This window comes from Miniopterus schreibersii (assembly GCF_964146895.1).
Source record: "Miniopterus schreibersii genome assembly, chromosome: 14".
NCBI lineage: Eukaryota > Metazoa > Chordata > Mammalia > Chiroptera > Miniopteridae > Miniopterus > Miniopterus schreibersii.
Window position 1 is genome coordinate 47,783,406 of NC_138114.1, and position 19,740 is coordinate 47,803,145.

Sequence of the window (19,740 nt, forward strand, 5' to 3'; positions counted from 1 at the left end):
ATCTTTGAAAACCGGACAGCGATACCTACATTGTCAAATCAATATCAGGGCTGGTAATGGCATCTGGAGCCGGACAGCTGGGGTTTGTGTCCGGCTCCCCCACTTAGTGTCTGTGTAATCTTGTGCACAGTCTCTAACCTCTGTGACCCTTTGTCTCGGCGTCTGGGAAAGGGGGATAGTTTTCACATCAACATATAGGGTGGCAATGAGAATTAAGAGTTAAAATTTGTTGCCCAGTGACACAGCGCCTGATGCACAGCGACTACTATGTGAACGTTCGATAAAGAAAAGAAAATGGATAGAAAGGTTAGAAGAAAGGTGGCAGAAGCGCAGGCACTTCCCTGGGAGTTCTCTCGAAACCAGAGCACACAGACAAAGCAGCGCCTGGGCGGGAGAAACGGAAACTGCATCTCTGTCCAGGGAGCTCAAACTCAGACTATTTTGTGTCAATTTTTTGGCTTCTGGTGGCCACTCTTCATTTCCTCTCTCCCTCTCGTCCTGTCTCCACCTGCTCCTCGGTGATCAGGGAAAACCTGCCAGGGCGCGTGAAAGAAAACCGCGGTTCAGAAGAACACACTCATTTTTCAAAGAACATTTCAGAGGAAAAGAGGACCTTGGTTCTCGGATGCACTTCATCGACTCTGTGAACATTATCAAGAAAGAGCTTCATTTTTTGCTTTCATGTAAGAAGCGCTGCCAAGTTAATGAAAAAAAAAAAAAGAACAGAATCAGAGTCGCATCAGGATAGTTTTGAAATACAAGGCAAATTCTCCAAGAATTACAAATGGCAACCGAGTATTTTCTAATTGCGCTCCAGTGAATTTCAGGGGCTTGCTGAAAACGCCCCTGCTCCAGTGCCCCTGTGCCCGCCTCGCCCGGGGGTTCGGCACGTGTGAATCCACACAGAAGAGCTCTCTTTCTGGCAGACACCCGCACCCACATGCCTCATAAATACTATTTGAGCATTTATCTAAATAGACCAGCACGTGTTGAAAATAACAAAGAACTGATCAAAGCAGTTGCCGAGAATTGGGATTTCATCCACTTGGGAGCGAAGGAGAAAGTATGATCTGTCCTAACCATTTGCACATAAGCAATAATTATTACATCTGCCATTGGAGATGTAATGAAGTGGAGTATGATACATTTTTACACTTAAGATTTTTATTTCTTTTTTATGTGTATAACATGTATGTCATACAAAAAACAGAAAGGTCGATAAAGCAACAAAAAAAAAGTTTAATAAAAGCTGGAGTAACCATTTTGGCAGAGCTGTGACTAGGAAACAGGATCCCTGATTGCATGGATGGAAAGAACTGGGACCCTTTAAAAATATCCCACTTTTGTTTCATAGTCCAAACAATGAGGAATGTTAGATGAAACAGAACAGAGAGCTCCAAACCGGGAGCCCAAGACCTGCCTCTAATCCAACCTTATTACTGGGTAGCTTGAGTATGCCCACGGGCCTCAATCTCCCCACCTATCAAGACAGACAGTTGGACTAAAGGACTCCACAGAATGTGGGGACACAGCCATTCCTATTATAGGCCGTGGACACGATGCTCTTTCCCAGCTGTCATCCTATCCTGGGACTCTTTTTCTTAACTAGCTTGAAGAATTCCTCCAACGTTTTTGGCAATGTTCTTTCAGAGCAAGTCCTCCCACGCAGTGGGTGCCTAGTCCCCAGCCCAGGTCACCTTCCCAGTGGCCTGCTTGGGGTAGATTAGGTAAGGACTCGAAATCCTGCCAGGGGTCTAGGACTGAGCAGCTCTGTAGCCGTTTTCTACCCAGGCTACTACTATTCATTCATCCACAGGGCACAGAAATCCTCGTGCTAAGGATCCAGCCTTATTGGATACGATGCACTAACATTCCTTTTCTTCTTCCCTCCCGATGGTCAAAATCCAATTTCTATGCAAATGCTTTGGTCAGAACAGTCTCATCTTTAACAGGTATCAGGATCCTTTGACTTCAACAGGAAGATTTGGAATCACTGTTATAAACTGCACAGAATTCCTCCGGAGCACAAGTAGCTGACCTCATTCTTACGTGCTCAGACCAGCAGGGCCTAACGGTGCTTTTTTCCAGCTCTCCCAAGGACTGGCAAAATCCACCGAAACCAAGGCCAACCTCCCTCCCACGTCCTCATGCCCCAGGAAAGGGGTGGAGGTAGAGTGTCCCTGTCTGGTGCCCAGAGTTCAGACTATGTCTCACTTAAAGGTTCACTGGCCCACCCACTGCTATTTACTAGAAGAAATCGTGCAACTGACCACTGTTTTTATTTTGGGGAGGGCGGTTTTCTTTGGATTCTCACAGTTTGGACAAGATCCTGTGATCAAGAATTACAAATTCCAGCAGATAGCTTGTTCCCACTTTTTTTTTCAGCTCCCTCCTTAGGTGTCACCTTTTAGGAGAGCTCTCCCTCGATGGACCCATATCAGTGCAGCCCCTACATTTCTCTTCCTACTCAAATTTCTCCACATAGTAGGTATTTTCATGTGTGCATTTACTGTCTACCTGCTGCCACCAGAAAGCAAGCTTCCTGAGGATGCTGACTTGGCTCTGTTCACACCTGTGTCGCCAGTGTGAATAGTACACATTGTAGGTACTCAGTGAATTATCTGTCCAACAGCCAAATGTCAGAACCCCTCCAGGCGAATGAACAATACTTAAGGGTGTGTATAAAATATCTCATTTGCCCTGGGCACAGTGGGGATAGTTTTTTAACACACAGAGATACCAATCACATCACCGCCAAATACTCTCGCACCTTAATCTCCGTGACTAGAGATGGCATTTTGAATGTAAAGTTTTATAATTTCTTGTCTCACATTTACTGTCAAAAGGCACAGTTTCATGTCCAATCCTATTTATGTCTTTTTTGCAATAAGGGAAGTGCTCTTTATTGCATGGGTTTTAATCAAGGCTTCATGTTTTACAACTGAAAATGCCTTAGACAGCATTGCTCTTGGCCCCAAACTTTCTGAGTTTCCCAAAAAGAAAGGTATCTGCCTAAGCTACCTTTGAACTACGAGGAAGTCATGTCAACAAGGGGCTAGGGCACTTACTGCCGGAGCAGGAGGCTTCTTTAGGGCCAGACGACATCGGCTGGGCACAGAGTTGACAAAGGCAGTCTCTCCCATTGAACGTGACACGGTCTCCGGGCGGAAACGGGCGCCTGGGGACAGAAGGACAGTGCTCTGCAGGTTATTCCAGCGACTTCATTCCTGTTCTTTATTCCTTCTGCCTGCCGCCCTGCGGGGCCAACCCATTTCTTGGTGGAGCACCAGCCCAAATGTCTGAAATGCCATCTGAGCCAAGCCAGCCAGCTGGCTACGGTCCAGACAGACAAACGTGCCTCAGTTTGAGGAGGGAGTAAGCGCTGCTCCTTCGGGCGCCCAGACAGCAGAGGGAATGAATGACTCACCTCCACCCACTGGCGGGGGGGATGCTCCAAGTCGCTTAGCGGGGCACACACAGTAAAACTTTCCATCTTCCAAATGGAAAATCCTTCATGAAGAAACATCTCAAATGCCATAAATGCCTATTCAGGCTTAAGGCCCCTCCCCAAGAGAACTGGTTACAGGTCAAGTGTTAACTCTTTCAGTTCCCGAGACCTATGTGATAAATTCTGCTGAATTAGATAGACTTTGCCCTGGACATCTCAATGGGTGATATTGTGCTGATGGAGAAATATGACAATGCTGTAAATATGTTTAAAAATGACTATCAGCTTCTTTTCAGAAAGAGAATTTCCCTTCACATGAGACATTCATCAATAACAGCACATTTTGCAAAAACACTGACGTCTGCACGTATGTTATCAGTTTCTCTTCCAGTTCAGCAGGCAGAGCGCATTTTTAAAGTTATTCATTAATAGCCACAGGACAGTTTCCATGCCTACTTGCTTGCACTTGGCCAATCTGCCAATAATCTTCATCAACGTGAGTTTTCAAATGTGTGATTGTGTCAGTTGGAAATAGAAAACTCACAAGCAAAACATCCCCACGCATCTGAGTCAGAGCGATTAGTTAAGAACAAAGTCAAGCTTCTTGACATAAGTTTTACTTTCACATCTGCCACCACTCCCTGAAGTTGCCCTTTGACTGCCTCACAGTGGTAATTAACTGTAATACACAGACAGATAGATAGTACATTTGGACTTACGACCACACCACAAATTTGCTAGGTGACAGGCACTGAGGAGAGTCTTAAATGCTTATACCCTCAAGTTTTAGAAATGCTGAGCTGAGGTGGTCTCCTCTCCTCTCGGGGTGCAGTGTTCCTCTCCATTGGTCAGATAAGGCCCAGAGAGGTTCAGTGGCTGGCCTAGATTGATCAGCTAGGGAGGCAGGTCACAGGCACGTGCAGGTGGTGTCCACCAATCAGGACCCTTGTTGTGAATCTCGTTTTAGGAATCAAACCCAACTTAAGTTCTCTAATGTGCAGTATTCATAGCAAAACAATAAAAGCAATTTTCCCACCCACACGTCATGGTTTCCTTCTCTCTGACCGGTCATTTTAATCAAGTTGGTTTGTGAAGTTAAGATTAACCTTGTAGATGACAGATGACCAGAGAGCAGAGGTTGGCAAACTTTTCTCCTAAAACACCAGCTCATAGGTATTTTTTTATACTTTGTGGGTCATATGGTTTTTGTCACAATTACTCAACTCTGTCACTGCTGCTTGAAAGTAGCCATGGACGATTCATCAACAAAAGGACATGGCTGTGTTCCAATAAAACTTTATTTACAAAAACAGGTATCAGGTCTAATTTGGAACACAATTGGCCCACCCTTCCTCTAGAGTAAATGAGACTACTTTAAACACACACACACACACACACACACACACAAACACACACATAAGAACTTCTACTTCCAAATAAGCTTTATCTTTCGAATCAGTTATGTCATTTCTTCCCAACGTTTCATTGCTCATGTTTCCAGACCCAGAGCTGCTTTCAGACTTGATTTCAAGCCTCTCAAAATGAGTCATATTATTTAAAAGAGGACATCATAAATTATTTTTCTGACTAAGACCGATAATACATTAAAAAGATAAATAAATCTAAGGACACATCAGAAAAAGAATATTTGAAGACTCAGCACAACTCAAGGCGTAAGGTGTCCGTCCCAAGCTCTGGCAGCTGAGCCCAGCACTGCTCCGTCAGGAAGCCTCACTTACTTGCAGATGGTACAAGCGAAGCAGTTGGGATGATAGGTCTTGCCCAGGGCAGTCACCACCTCTCCTTCCACGAACTCCCCGCAGCCATGGCAGCGTGTCCCGTACATCCTCTGGTAGTCCAGGGTGCAGAGATATTCCCCGTTCTTTATGAAGAAGCCACCTTGCGCCAGGTCACAGCCGCACACTGCGGACAGACAGGTTCACATCTGGTCATCGTCCGTCCAGCTGCCCTCTGCATGCTGTTCACTTACTCTATGATCTCAGTGGTTTGGGCTTAGGGGAGGGGACTGGTACAAAGAGCTATTTATTATTGAGCTCTGATCTCTCTCTTGCCTCCCTCCCCTTTCGTTTCCTATCCTTTGGGAGCTATGCAATATCTCATACAAGTAAAATCCATTGGCCGGGTCTCAATGACTTTTGTGGTATGTCTAAGATTCAGAGATAATCAGATGATCTTTGATGGAAAGATACCCTTGGTTCATGCTGCCTCAAATAAGAACAAAGCTGTCCCTGGCAGTGCAGTTAAGGAAAGGTACCTACCGCTTGCCCACACGACTGCTTAGTTTGGGCCAAGATTGTTACTGAGCTGAGAAATAAATTCCCACTCTACGAAAAGGAGTAACTGAAATGTCCAATGTCTATTTTTTCACACTCTGGAAATACTTTCCCAAAGCTATGAAAAATTCAGGCGTTTAATTTTCTCTTTGTGCAGTAAATAGGATAAGCCGATTATTTATATATTATAGAGCGAGAGTGCAAAAATAACTGGCAAAAGAGGAAAGAAAAGGGAACTTGTCCAAAATAAAACTATTTTTTAGGACCTTAGTACATGCAAAAGAGGATGCTTTGCTGCGTCTGGATTTTAGTGTCTCTTTCAACACGACAGCTGTGCATTATGGAGATGGAGCAAAGAAACAGGGCCTGGGATGTCAGGGGCTTGGGACCGGTCTAAGACCAGAGGAGGCCATAGTAACTTGTCCAGAAACAAAGCCTGTGGCAGGTCCTGAGAGTGAAGCTGTCCACTGCCAAAGGACTGGGAAGCCACAGCCAAAGCTGGGAACCTCCAATCTTAACCCCCCAATTCCGAAGGTTACGTGATGTCTATAAAATTAAGGGCCTAGGCCAAGAATGCAGGATTCTTCTTGATTATTGCTGCCAGCGGCTGGAATAGGCTCTCAGTTGGGGTATGGAGGAGGTGAGTTCAGTCACTAAACTGCTTGCCTAAGGACCTATTAGGCCTCTTCCAGGGTTCCTCTGACTATTCTCCATGACTCATTAATGCATCTAAATGAACTAGTGCTGTTTACAGGAAGATTCTGATTGAGGTAACTACTCCCCCACCCTCAGTTACCAGTATTTATTAATTGCAAACCATTAAAGACAGTCAAGGTGACACAGAACCTACAAACAAGCTTTGCACTGTGGACTCATCAGCCTTTGTTTACATCAACACTCCACAGCTATGCCCTCCTTTGCAATTAACAATCAAGTAACCCAAGATGATGGCCTAAGTCCATCACGCCTGAAAATGGCCACCCTATAAATACTACTGTGATCACATTACCTGGAAAACAGCTCACCCAGCACCTGCTGCCTCCTCTAACCTGCCAGCGTCCCCACTGTTCTCACACCTGCTTCAGCCTTGCCACACGGGTCCTGTGGGTTGAGGGGACACAAATGTGGACGAACCTCATTCTGACCACAAATTCCTTCAACAGCAATAAACACAATCCTGGGGGGGGGGGTGGTCACAGAATATCTGAGAGATTTTTCTTCAATATTCTTCTATGTCCATGTGATTGTCCCACAAGATGACAAAGCACTTTATGGGGATGAGTCTGCATCTCTACTTCTTTTGTTTCTTCTCCAGGGACCTTCAACCTGGCATCTAAGGTAATACTGGGAATGATTTTTGAATTAAGTTGAACTGAGCCTCAAACTTGACGAGTTCCCCCTGGATTTCAGCCTTCAGTGACATCAGCAGTTATGATGACTCATTTGCTCTTCCAAACTTTGATATTTCTCAGCGTTGTGAGAAGTGAAAAAAACAATGCATTTGGACCCCTAGTAATTTCCTTTACTCTCTCCTCCAATCACCCACAATTTTTTTTAAAGCTTTGCTCTGTTTTATATTAACAGCTTAGCAAATACTTTTAACATTTTAAAAGTATTTTTAAAATACTTTTGCACAAAGCAAAGTTTTCCCATCCAAGTGATCACAAAATCTCAGTGAGTAAGATCAAACTTCAGTAGAGTTCTAGATTTTAAAAACTATTTAGATCTTTAACTTTGGGTGCCCCGTTTGTCTTTGCTTTAGTTGCAAGTTAACATATGCCCGGGGAAAAGCAGAGATTCCTTTCATAAAAAGAAAACATAAGAGCTGCCAGTGAAAGAGATTAATCGCTTCCTTCTCGGTGATCAATTATTTAAAACATGCCCCACTCAGGGCCCCTCGGATTCTTGCTGCTGTGCCATCGCTAAGGCGCGGCTACCAACAGCCGCAGCCGCCTTGCAGACGGCAAGGTCCTGAATTCACTCACTGAACACTATTAACTAGTTAGGTAGGGATATGTACATCTAAGCGATCTGATGTCAAAGTTGTGAAATCAGTAGCAGGCACATTTTAAAACCTTACATCTTGAAGGAACAATAATAGGAGCTGCCTGTGTTGTAAAAACACCAGGGAACAGGAGGGGAACAGTACGGAGGCGCCGAAGGCGTGGAAACAGAGCAGGAGTCCCGGGGCGCCAACAGGGCTGCGGTGGCAACGATCTCGTCAGCCTCCTAAGGACGGCATTGACATTTTATGTCGCAACTAATCCATGTCAGTGACATTCCATCTGCCTGTCAACTAGCTCATCTTGCCCCAAATTTAGGAAAACAGGCAATACTTAAAGCTCTGCCCAAAGGCGGGCTTGGGAGTCAAATGCGACAGACATGCCCTCGTCTGTATCAGCAGAAGGGACACCTCCGCTGGGCTCCTGCTCCCATCTGGGCTTTAGTCAGTTCTCGCCATCAAGAGAGGGAGGAAAGTTAAGCAACCGTGATCAATGCTTTCAATTTAGTTTTGAGCAATACGAGAATTTTAACTGGGGGCCTGGAACCTTAAGTGGTTCCTTTCTCCTCTGTCCTAGAGCAAGCCTGGTTTTCTGGCCTGGCACCCTCCCTGCCAGCTGGGTAGCCCCATCACAGGGCAAAAGGAGTCCTCTGAGCTTGCTCCAGGGAAGTGGAGGCCTGCACGGCTGGGCCCCGGGTTACACCTGCTGGTTTCTGGTCATAAGGGCCGTGTGCTCTACAAGTGCTACTTGACCCACAGCCAGGTCAACACCCTGCTCCACGTGCCTGGGCGGGCACCACCCCTGCCTCCTCCCAGCCCCATGCGCTGGAGCTGGGGTGACACAGACGCTGGGTGGGGAACTCTGAAACACTCGCTGGCGGACTGGCACCGTGACTACCCAGTACTTCCCATCCTCTAACCCCATCCTCTACTCCAGCTCAATTTGAAAAGAGTTTGATTTCATCCGAGATGTTATTCTATTTATTTCCTCAAACCCTTGCTTTGTAGAAAATCCAAAGGTAGACTTTGACATAGTGTCTTCCCAAACCACCAAAAAGTTCCACTGCAGCGTTGGGTCTCATCGAATCAGTCTTTGCTCTGAAACCCAGAGCCGTATGTTTGGAAGCATCAGGCACTGAAGCTTAGAAGAACTGCTCACTGTCGCCCGGAGCCCAAAATAGCTGAACAGAGACTCGTAAACAATAACGTGAGGGGGCAGCTTCCCACCAGAAATAACTATTTGCTAATGTATCATCCTGGAAGCAAACAGTAACTAACCCTCAGAAAACATATTGAAATAGCTTTTCACATTAACTTCTAAATGCCCATAAAAACCAATGCTCATTTCTGGGAAAGAAGATACCTAGAAGTCCAACCAGATGGCAAAAATGGGCGCTCAAAGCAAGGGCTATATTTAATTCAGAGTTTGAATTTACAATAATAAGTAGAGAGAACTGGCTGGAGGGGAATCATTTTGGCACCTCTTTTATTAATAAAACCTTTGACTGTTTACTAAGTTTGTTTTTAACACTACTAAAACATCATGTGCAAACAGCATTAATTATAACCAGCTAAAATAACAAAGATATCACCTAGAATAATATCTCTCAATGTAACCTTTTTTTTGCCTTCTAAGATTTGCCCGCAACACAGACACAGGCATTCAAGTTTTCCACGCCAGCACAGATGACTTCAACCATCAGAAGTGCCAGGCGCGAGTGCACCGGGAGCAGTGAACGCCTGGCCATGCTTCATAGGACCTTGTTCACCCCACGTAAACTTATCTCAAACTAGGCCACACGTTTGAATTTTGGGCCCATAGGTAATTTTTTTTTTTTAATTGTCACCTGAGGATATTTTTTTCCATTGATTTCCAGAGAGAATGGGAGGGAGGGAAGAAAGAGGGGAAGAGAGGGAGAGAGAGAAAAACATCGATGTGGAAACATCAATGTGAGAGAGAGACATTGATTGGTTGCCTCTCGCTCATGCCAGACCAGGGCTGGGCTGAAACCTCCAACTGAGGCACGTGCTCTTGACTGGGAATTGAACCAGAGACCCTTCCGGTCTCCAGGCCAACACTAACCATTGAGCCAAACTGGCCAGGGCCATAGGTAAATTTTATTCAGATCTATGTTCTCTCTAATCCCTTTCCCCTTTTCGGACCCCAGAAAGATCTGGGGCATGCACCTCTGCCTTTTGTGAACTTCCAGGCTCCAAAGAGACATGCGTGTCTATAAGCTGAACCTAGAGAAAACAGATGAAGGCACAGGCGCATTGCTCTTTTCATCAGAAACCACAGAAAGCCGTTAGCATGGGGTCTAATAACCCTCCTAACAGGTTCTTTACCTCTAATTTCTCTCCTGCCCACCCACCCTTGCATACCCCCAAGTAAGGGACCACTTTTATTAGGGGGTTCTCCGGCTCCACTCTGCCACACGCTTTGACCTTGCACATAAAGCCCCGCATATGTTCATGTCACTCTTCCTGAACACCACGGACAAACTGACCCTGCCACCCCCTGCCGGACGGACACCTCCTCTCACCTCCTGCCGATGCCAACCCCACCCAGCCTCCCTGGCTTCACTCAAGTTTGACCTCCTGGCGAAACCGACAGCTTCAAGCCTCCAGTTTCCCCAGCTCTGACTCCTCAAGGCTCAGAACAAGCACTGACATTCAACTCATATTTAATATCTGTTGTCTTGTACCTCCTACTGCCCTTGTGATTTTCACTCTGTTTCAACGCAAGTTTATCAAAGGCAGGGACAACTTCTTATGCTATTTTGTGTCTTCCACAACACTTAGAGAGATGGCAAATTACTGTCCTTTTCCTCTGATTCCATATTGCTTTCAACCAGGCTGGTGTCTGGACAGTGTGGCGGGGCCAAGGGCATTTCGGCATGACTCTGAACCAGTAATCCTCTCTTTGCTCCAGAAAGTACCTAATTGGCATCAAGATAGTGGTGCCAAGGTAGTAATCCCCCCCCCCCCAACTTCTTGAGTCTTTTAAGACTGAACTTCCTTAGCCACTGACACTGTGACTCAACAATTCGGAGACCATTTCGGTTCACAAAGGCTACGCGCAGGGCCAAACGATGCTCTACCTTAGCAAAGCCAAGACGGTCCTGATTACAGGGAGTAAGACTGCCCCTGCTTACGTGCTGCATGATTTAAGGTGCATGAAAAGAAACTAGAATGGACCACAGGGTAGCAACAGGAATAATTAAAGGGCTGGGAGAGAGCACTTAAAACAAAGTAGATGAAACTGGGATTAGATCGAAGAGAAAGAGGTCAGGGTAATGAAAGGCTTCAAGTATACGGTGGGCTACTTTAAGGACATCGATCATCAGCTCTTTTCTATCTAAGGAGCGCAAAATGGGAAAAAGTTTATTTTACATGTACCGAGAGATGAAGGTTAGATAAGCTTCCAGACATAACCATAGAGGTGATTACAAATGAGAACAATCTCTTGAAAGAAGCTGTGCCCCATCTGTGGTTAGGAAATATTTATGATAGAATAAATGGCCTTTTTCCCCAGAATAGCAAGCGCGCTGATCCTTTTGGATACGAACAACGTGATAACGTCACTCTTCAGACCTATCAATTTAGGTCAAATCACAGGGATTCTATTGCAATGACAAGAATATCAAATTCATCATTTTGACCACTTTCTAAAGTTCTGTTTTGGAAATGAGATATAAACATAATGAGTTAGTTCTTACAGCAAATAAATCAGATAATATAATTTTACTTTTCAAAAATATCTAAATACAGAAAACCCTTAATCTGTAGTCAACCTCCCACTTTTCATCCATTTTACTCCATAAAAATCCTTGCATTTTATAAACACATATATTCTATGTGGACTGATCCTGACCTGGCAAACATCTTACAAACCCTAAGGTGGCAAAAATGGAAAGTGCTGTTATAGATGGGATGGTTTTCCCAGAAGGAAGGGGGGTGGGAGGTAGTAAAGGGTTAAGGGGGTCAAATACATGTGACAGAAGAGGATTTGACTTTGGGTGGTGGGCACACAATGCAATATACAGATCATGTATCATAGAAATGTACACTCGAAACCTCTATGATCTTATTAACCAGTGTCACCCCCAATAAATTTAGTAAAAAAAGGGGGGAAAAAGACTGAAGACAGAATTTTTTTACTATGTGAGACATGCTTCATTTGGGAAACAGAAAAACCAATTTCTTCTCATACTTAAATAGACATTGGGGTGATCACTTCAGAAAGTATATAAATGTCTAATCCCTATGTTGTACACCTGAAACTAATAAAATACTGTATGTCAACTGTAAATAAAAAATAAATTTAAAAAATTTTTAAAATTTTAAAAAAGACATTGATTGAAATCAAGTCTTAGTGACCTAGACTTAATATTTTGGAAATAATAATCTATAATCTGTACATCACTCAATAACAAACATTTCATTCATTCATTCATTCATTCATTCATTCGTTCATTCAACAAATATTACCGAGTGCCTACTGTAAGCTCAGCTTTTTTCTAAGGACTGTTACAAAACCTCTTGCCCCATTGATGCCTGCATTCTAGTGCAGGGAGAGAGGCAATATATAAACAAACCACACATAACTTGAATGGTATATAAATATATATGCGCACACGCACACACAACACACACACAGATGCACACCTACACATCTGTACATATCAGATGGTGTCAAGGATGACCTCTGTGATAAATGACATTTGAGAAAAGACTCGAAGGAAGAGAGGGAGAGCATCCGGCACATATCCAGATAAAAATCTTGTCAGACAGAAGGAACAGAAAGTGCAAAGTGTACCCTAAGAGGCTTAAAACGAAACATGGTTTCCAGGGATGAGTGTGGGTGCCACGTGCAGGGCACAGAGTAAAGCTACAGAGCAGGTTCATAGTCTTGTCCTTCTTCTCTCTCTCTACATCCCTCAACCCCAACGTAAGCCACCAAACATGCCTTCAGCTCAAGTGACCTATTTCTCAAATAAGCACAAAGCAACCACCCTCCCTCTTCCCCACTCAGCCCAGTCCTGGCTCCAGAATAACAGGTCAGCATATTTGATACCAAGATGCCGACAGTTATAAGCCCCAAAGGAGAGGCTTGTTAATGGAAATCGACCTCAAGTTGGTAGCTTCCTGGATGGGACGTACTGTTCTGCTTGGAGGTCTTCCAAGTGTTTCTGCTTAATTCTCAATACACACACACACACACACCCCACCCCATATGCTCCACAGGGGCCAGTGACTCAGCACCCCAACCTTACAAGTTTTCCAGCCCTCCTATAAATAATGGCTGTTGGGACAAAGTTACTTTGTCGCAGGAGTCCCTCATTCCATTGGAAAAGAAATAAAAAGTACAAAATACAAAACTGAATTTTCACTGCTCCTCTACAGTCATTCCCCCTCCCACGATTAGGAATTTCAGTGAACACCCAAAGGCCTGTGTATATCCCTGGTCTTGGGGGACCCAGTTTCCCTGTTGAGTCTAACCCAATCCCAAACTCGGGAAGCTGAGTAATTGCTGGGCTTCTGAGCATGCTCACTCATCATCGGGTGACATGGGGTGGAGTTAGGGGACGAGGCAGGCCCGAGGTTGCACGGACCAGGACATGCCACTAGGCCAGGAAGCCGGAGGCACCTACCTTTGCAGGTGAAACACTTGATGTGGAAGTGCTTGGTCTGGACCCGAAGCACTTCGCCCTTGCATGGCTCCCCGCATTTATGGCAGTGAATGGCGGGCTTCTCGGAGGGGTGGTGAGGGTCCTGAGGGTGGGCCACTGGAAAAAAAAGAAACGATCTATGTGAACAGGCAGACCGAATTCCTACAAAAGGGGTCATTACGGGCATGCATAAATAGCCCCCTAATTCTGGTATCCAATGGACCACGTTAATTCATAAGTGTGAGCTGAACCCCTCCCCCCATGCCATGATCACGGGATCCACACATTAAATGAGAAAGCCGTGGCGTCAACAGTCCTGTGGGGAAAACGCTGGGCTTGTTCCACTGGAAACCAGCAGTTCTTTCTTCCTCCCCAACTTCTCCAGGACTACATAGCGGGGTCATTCAATGCGTGATCTTGTTTGGTTCAATGTTTTGTAGTATGTATGTCTTTAAATCCACTGTGCTGTAAACTCCTTGATGGGGACCATTTCTTAAACACATATTCTTTCTACCCATTTGTGCTTTTCCATCCTTCCCCCAACTCCTCAGAACACAGCAGAAGGCTCACGCTCCAAAGGATCCAGTAAACATTTCTGTGTGAGTATGTACTGGCTAGTTTCTCGTCCACTCTACCAGTCATTCCTCATGTTCCTTTGGCAACTTATTCAACCTTCTGGAGGCCTATTATGAGCCTCCTATTATACGCACAGTTCCTGATACACACACTGCAGGCAGTCATTTAAAAATAAATATAAAAAATCGGCAACCACGTGGTCCTCTCTGAACCTCAGTTTCCTCTCCTGCAAGAAAAGGGGGTTGGACCAGGTGATTTCAGAGACCTTTCAGGCTCTAAAATCACGTGATGGGGCTACAGAGACTATTCTCCCAGTTTCCAGAGTGTGGCTGGCTGAGAATATGCCCACTGCCCGGCCCTGGAACAGGACTCACAGCCTCCCCTGTCCAAAGGGCCGAGCGAGATGTCAGCCAGAGGACACTGTGGCCCCAAACTAGCCAAGGGTCTTCGTTCAGCCGGCAGTTTCTCCAGCCAGAGGGGGCAGCGGCGCTTTTTGCTGTTAAGTTCCTTTTCCCAGCCGGGTCCTCGGGTCCTCGGCGGGAGGAACCGTGTGATATAAGACGTATTACATAAGAAGCTGTGTGAGCGTGACAGGGGCTAAGAACAATGAACCTAAAATTAATCAACCAACACAAAGAACAAAGATGATTTTTCCCCCCTCAAGCAGTAAAACCGGGTTGGACAGGGGGAGATGTGGGCAGATATTTCTGAAACTCGATTTAGCAAAGCACCTACGGCCAGGAGCTCGCTGTCCCCAGGAGCACAATAGCGCGCTGTTTCCCTCGGGCCGCGGTAACGGTCTCCTTTCGTCTGGAAAGAGTCTGAACGGGACAGTCCAAATAATCCATTATCAGCTCATGTCTGAGAAACAAGGTTCTTCTTGTGAGACAGAGAGGAGGAGCAGGTGTTGCCTCGGGTTCAACACCTGATCCGAGTTCTGTGTGCTGGACCCCGGGAGCGCCTGGCAAAGGCACCAACGTTGCGATGCACCTGCCTTTCCTTATCTCCCTGCTGGGATCTCGCTTGCGGCCCTGTGTTTACAACAGAGCCAGTGTGAGCTAAAGGAATCAGGGAGACGCATCCTTTCAGGATCTCCCAACGACCACTGATTTTTAAAGTGATGGGCAACACGGTCAAAATCTGTTCACCGGCCATTGAAAACAGTTTCTGTTAACAATATACACTTCGAGTGCTAGTGGAAAACGTGGGAGTTGCTCTTTTAATTCCTGCCTCCTATAAGAGCGGAGGAAACTAACATTTACTGAGCATCTACTAAACGCTAGGTGCTTACACACAAGTCATTTTATTATACCCTGTCTCTCCCCTTTTCCCTCCCCCCACCCTCTCTCTCTGCTCATGAGGTGGGTAATATTGTTCCCATTTGACAGATGAGAAAACAGAGCCTCAGAGAAATTGAACAGCCTGCCCAAGTTACTGTACGTGGAAGCTCAAAGATCTACACCCAGGCCTTTCTGGCTCCCAAGCTCATGCTCCTCCCATGCTATTTGTCTACATCAGAAAATTGTTAGAAGTCAGGTGAGGCTTGTTAGAAGTCAGGTAGTACTTAATTTAGCTGAGCTTAAGCTCAAGTGCAGGTCTACACGCAGCAGCTAGGACTTGGCTCACAGAGGGAGCAGACACAGTATGTGCGATAAGTGTCGCTAGCTGGGCATGGTGCCCACCTGGTGATCCTCAACGTGGCTCTGCCTATCTCCCCCAATCAGAACCCCTTGCCTACCACACAGTAACATTAGTACAATGCAGATTCCTCAGCCCCACCAAACTGAGTCGGGATCCACTGTTCCAATGCAATGCTCAGGTGATTCTCTTGCATACAATTTAAGAACTGGTTCCCTTTAGAATTCAGACAATACAGCCAAGCACATTACAGACAAGAGCAATCCACAGGACCATCCTCTTCAGAGACAGCACTGAACACAGGGGATCTTCTGATCACGAGGGAGAATGCATTTCTGGATAAGAGACGGCACTGCCGTGTCTTGACACTTGAATTTTTTCTAGCTAAGCAAGCCAGCCATGCTGAGTAATGGTGAGGGAAGGAAAATATCGTTTCACTTCTTGGCTCTTCCCTTTGTCTGAACGGAGGTGCCAGTGTGATTGCAGGCACCAGCGGCAAAGGTCAGGATTGGGATCAGCATCTGCATTTTGCAAGCATTTCCCTTTGGAAATATATATGACACTGCAAAGTCCTCCATGCGCAGAGATGACCTCTGTTTTCACTCGAGATGAGCAGAGACTCTATCGTGTTCACTTGCCTTTCCATGATCCATCAGCCCGGGCAGACACCTATCAGAACAACCTGCCTGGGAAGAAGCGGGCTGTTCTTGTTAGACAGAGAATGACAGGGTCCGAAGACCCAAAGAGACTTGGTGCTTACTGCCTCCCAACTCGAATCAGTGTAGACAAAAGAATCTTTCCCCTTTTTAAAGATTAATAAAGAGGTTCGTTTTACTTAACGGCCTTTGGCAGTTTGGTTAATACCAAAAGTATGTTCCTTGGCTCAACTCTACATTTTTGAAATTTGCTGAGTCAGTTGCAATATAGCAATGACATTAATTCCACACTCCTCTTATTTGCCAGCTGGCTTCTGTTGCTCATTTTTACTCCATCCTGTAGAGCCTGGGTGGTCCCTAGTTAGTCTACTGATGGGGAAAATGGGGAGCAAAGAGCTTACATTTCTTCCCCAAAGTTACCAGCAAGTTATTGGCAGAGGTCCATGTAGCATTCAGGCTTCCTGACTCTTTCTGCTGTACCCAGTAGTCCATGATTTACCCTGGAACTTGGGCAGACACGGTTAAAACCTTCCATGGCTCATCAGTTCGTTGCTAAAATAAGAGCAGTGCAATGAAAACTCAAAGGCACGGCTGCGTACTTTCTGAGTAAGGAGATACATATGAAGGGCCAAGAGCCTATTTGCCTGAAAGGGTGAAACAATTCCTCCACTGTGCAATATCCAATTTGGAGGAATTCTGGCTACTCAGGTAAAACAGCCTGTTGCAAGGCCGAGAAGTTTCACACTGTCTCTCACAGGCAAGCAAAGCAGTTACATCCCTGAAACTCCCATCCCTGCAGGATAGGAACCAAAGTTCCATTTTAGATGCATTACTTTTGAAATGCCTATTCGGGGATGAGACTCGGGGACTGAGACCCTTAAGGAAATCGCAGTAACCTTCAGTGCCCCCAAGCAGAGGCCACTACAGGTTGTAAGAGGAAGGCCACAGAGATTAGGCAGAGACCTTCCTTCTAATCCAGAAACAGCCCCATCTTGCCCAAGCTACCTCCATTGCAGGGGCGGACCACGGAGCCAGGCCACCAGAATCAGATCATCTGAGAAAGCCTATTTGAAACAGAAGTCTCCTTAGCAGGTGACTGTCATCAACCTCCGACAGTGCTCCGTATGAGTTACAGCTTGCCCCAGGTTATCTGAAATATTCAGAATCTCCCAGCTATCAAATTCCCCCTCCCAAGTGCCCTTCTCTCCCACTAGCATCATCGCTCCCTCAGTCGGCCTTTGAAACCACACCCGAGCAGAGCTCCATGGCTCCCAAAGCCCTTACATCTGCATCATCTCATTTTACTCTCACAAGAGCTCTGTGAGGCAGGTAGAGCAGGAACCGCCAGTCCCATTTTGTAAGCGGGCAAACTGAGACTCAGGGGAACGAAGTGATTCACCCCAGGTGACACAGCCAAGATATACAGAGTTGGCAGTAAACTAATGCACTGCTCCTCACACCCGAACAATCCCCTAATGAATGACGCCTGGAAACTTGCAGTCATTCTTGATCCCAACCTCTTTGTCTCCCACTGAACTGTCTCCTCGCACATCCCTTCTCTCACCACGTGAATCCAGCCCTCAACCCCTTTTTCTCAGGTTGCTGAGAGTTTCCTGCTCCCTGCTCTCCTCCAATGCAACCTGCAAAGTGCAGTCCACTCCCCCCCCATTAAGTGTGGGCTGTGCTCGCTGACTTTTTTCCAAACAGGACGGTATGGAAAGTGGGGGAAGGTAACTACACTGGACACATCAGACAAACACAACCTCGGCCAGGTGATCAACGTCAACTTCAACAGTGATAGTCATGTTGACAGTGTGTACCTTCGACATGATGTAATGAAAACTGGCTCTTTGCCTCTGTTATCTTTCTTCCAAGAAAAAAAAAAATCCGTAATCCTAGTCTAATCATGAAAAAATTCCCAAAGTAGGGAACATTCTACAAAAACCAGGGCAGTGCTCTTTAAAATTGTGAAGATCTTCAGAACAAAGAGAAAAGCCCTCCTGTCACAGTGACAAGGAGCCTAGGGTGACGTGACGACTGAATGTAATGTGGTGTCCTGGATGCGATCCCAGACAGGAAATGGATGTCAGATAAAAAACTAAGGAAATATGAGTAAAGTGTGGACGTCAGTTGGTAATGCATCAATATTGGTTCATTAATTGTAAAAAAGTATTACGTTAATGTAGGCTGTTATTAATATGGGCAACTCATTGTTGGGTACATGGAAACTATACTATCTTCTCAAATATATCCTATAAATCTACAACTATTCTAAAAAATAAAGTTTATTAAAATAAAAATAAGAATAAATTTTTCATAGCTCTCTCAGTCCCAACCCATCAGGTCTGAAGTTCTTTGCCCAGCCCCAGAGAATTGCAGTAACACAGCCCACACTAGCTAAGATATCTAAGAAAGAACTACTTTTGCTGAGTATTTATCACTGTGCTAAGTGGTTTTAAATTCAGGCGGTCCAACCCCAACGAAAGCACACTCAAGCACTCTACTATTTGTGTCCTGTACAAATCCCCCTGTGGCTGGGCCTTCTGGCCACTTCCTGGTGTATGATCTTCACCTTTCCTAGGGCCTTCACTCCCGTCCATGCCTCACTTAGCATGGTTTCTCCTCTCCAAACTTATCCAAGTCAAACTTGACCCACAGGGCCCAGCCCGGGTCCTGGCTCTCCTCTGAAGCTTTCATTATGGCTAATATTGATCCAATATTTCATTTTCCCCCAAGTCCTTCAGCATTAAATGCCTGGACTATCACTCAGCACTTAATTTTCTCATTTTGTGTTTATTTTGCTTTATTTTCACAATGCATCAATCCTGGCCCCACAAAACTGCAAGCTCAATAGGAAATCCTTCCAAATTTCTGGGGTACTTCTGATTTCACATATCAAATAAACTGCATTGTCATCTCTGTATTTCTCAGTTCAATCTGTGGATCAGGGAAAATACGGTTACCACCCAATATCACTATTAGGGCATCTCCCACATGAAGCTGAACTTATGATATCTCAATAAATAACTCCATTTATAACATCATTATATTATTATAACAGGTACGATTTGTTGAACACCTATTATGTCCCAGGTACTGCGATAACTAATTTATAGCCACGATCACAGATGATCCTCAGGAGGGTCATCACAGATGATCCTCATCTGTGTGGCAGATGAGGGCCCCGAGACTGAGTTGAATATTCAAGATGACAAGTTAAGAAATAACCTGACTCCAGAGCCCATGCTCTGAAGCTCTACAGAGGGGATTTCTCCAGGAAAGTCTCATCCGGCACAGAAGGAAACCAAGCTAGTGCAATGTACTAACTCCCTTCTCAACACCCAGCTCAGAAGCAGGAACACTCAGCTGCATTGTAATTCCACAGGCAACACTTGCCAGTAAACAAGCAGATGGGAAATAACACTTCACATCCTAAAAGAATTCATTCCAGGCT

At 45.4% G+C, this 19,740-nt stretch overlaps 1 protein-coding gene across 18 annotated transcripts in view; it reads right to left on the bottom strand.

The window, feature by feature from the left end:
* ABLIM1 (actin binding LIM protein 1) overlaps positions 1–19,740 on the bottom strand; it is a gene marked incomplete at its 5' end in the record, with an annotated part of 227,952 nt that overhangs the window by 88,724 nt on the left and 119,488 nt on the right. For all 18 annotated transcript variants that reach the window (XM_081158067.1, XM_081158059.1, XM_081158063.1 and 15 more), the window contains 3 exons: positions 3,069–3,178; positions 5,188–5,371; positions 13,399–13,533. In XM_081158067.1, the coding sequence (XP_081014193.1) occupies positions 3,069–3,178; positions 5,188–5,294 (217 nt within the window). The remainder of the gene's footprint in view (positions 1–3,068; positions 3,179–5,187; positions 5,372–13,398; positions 13,534–19,740) is intronic.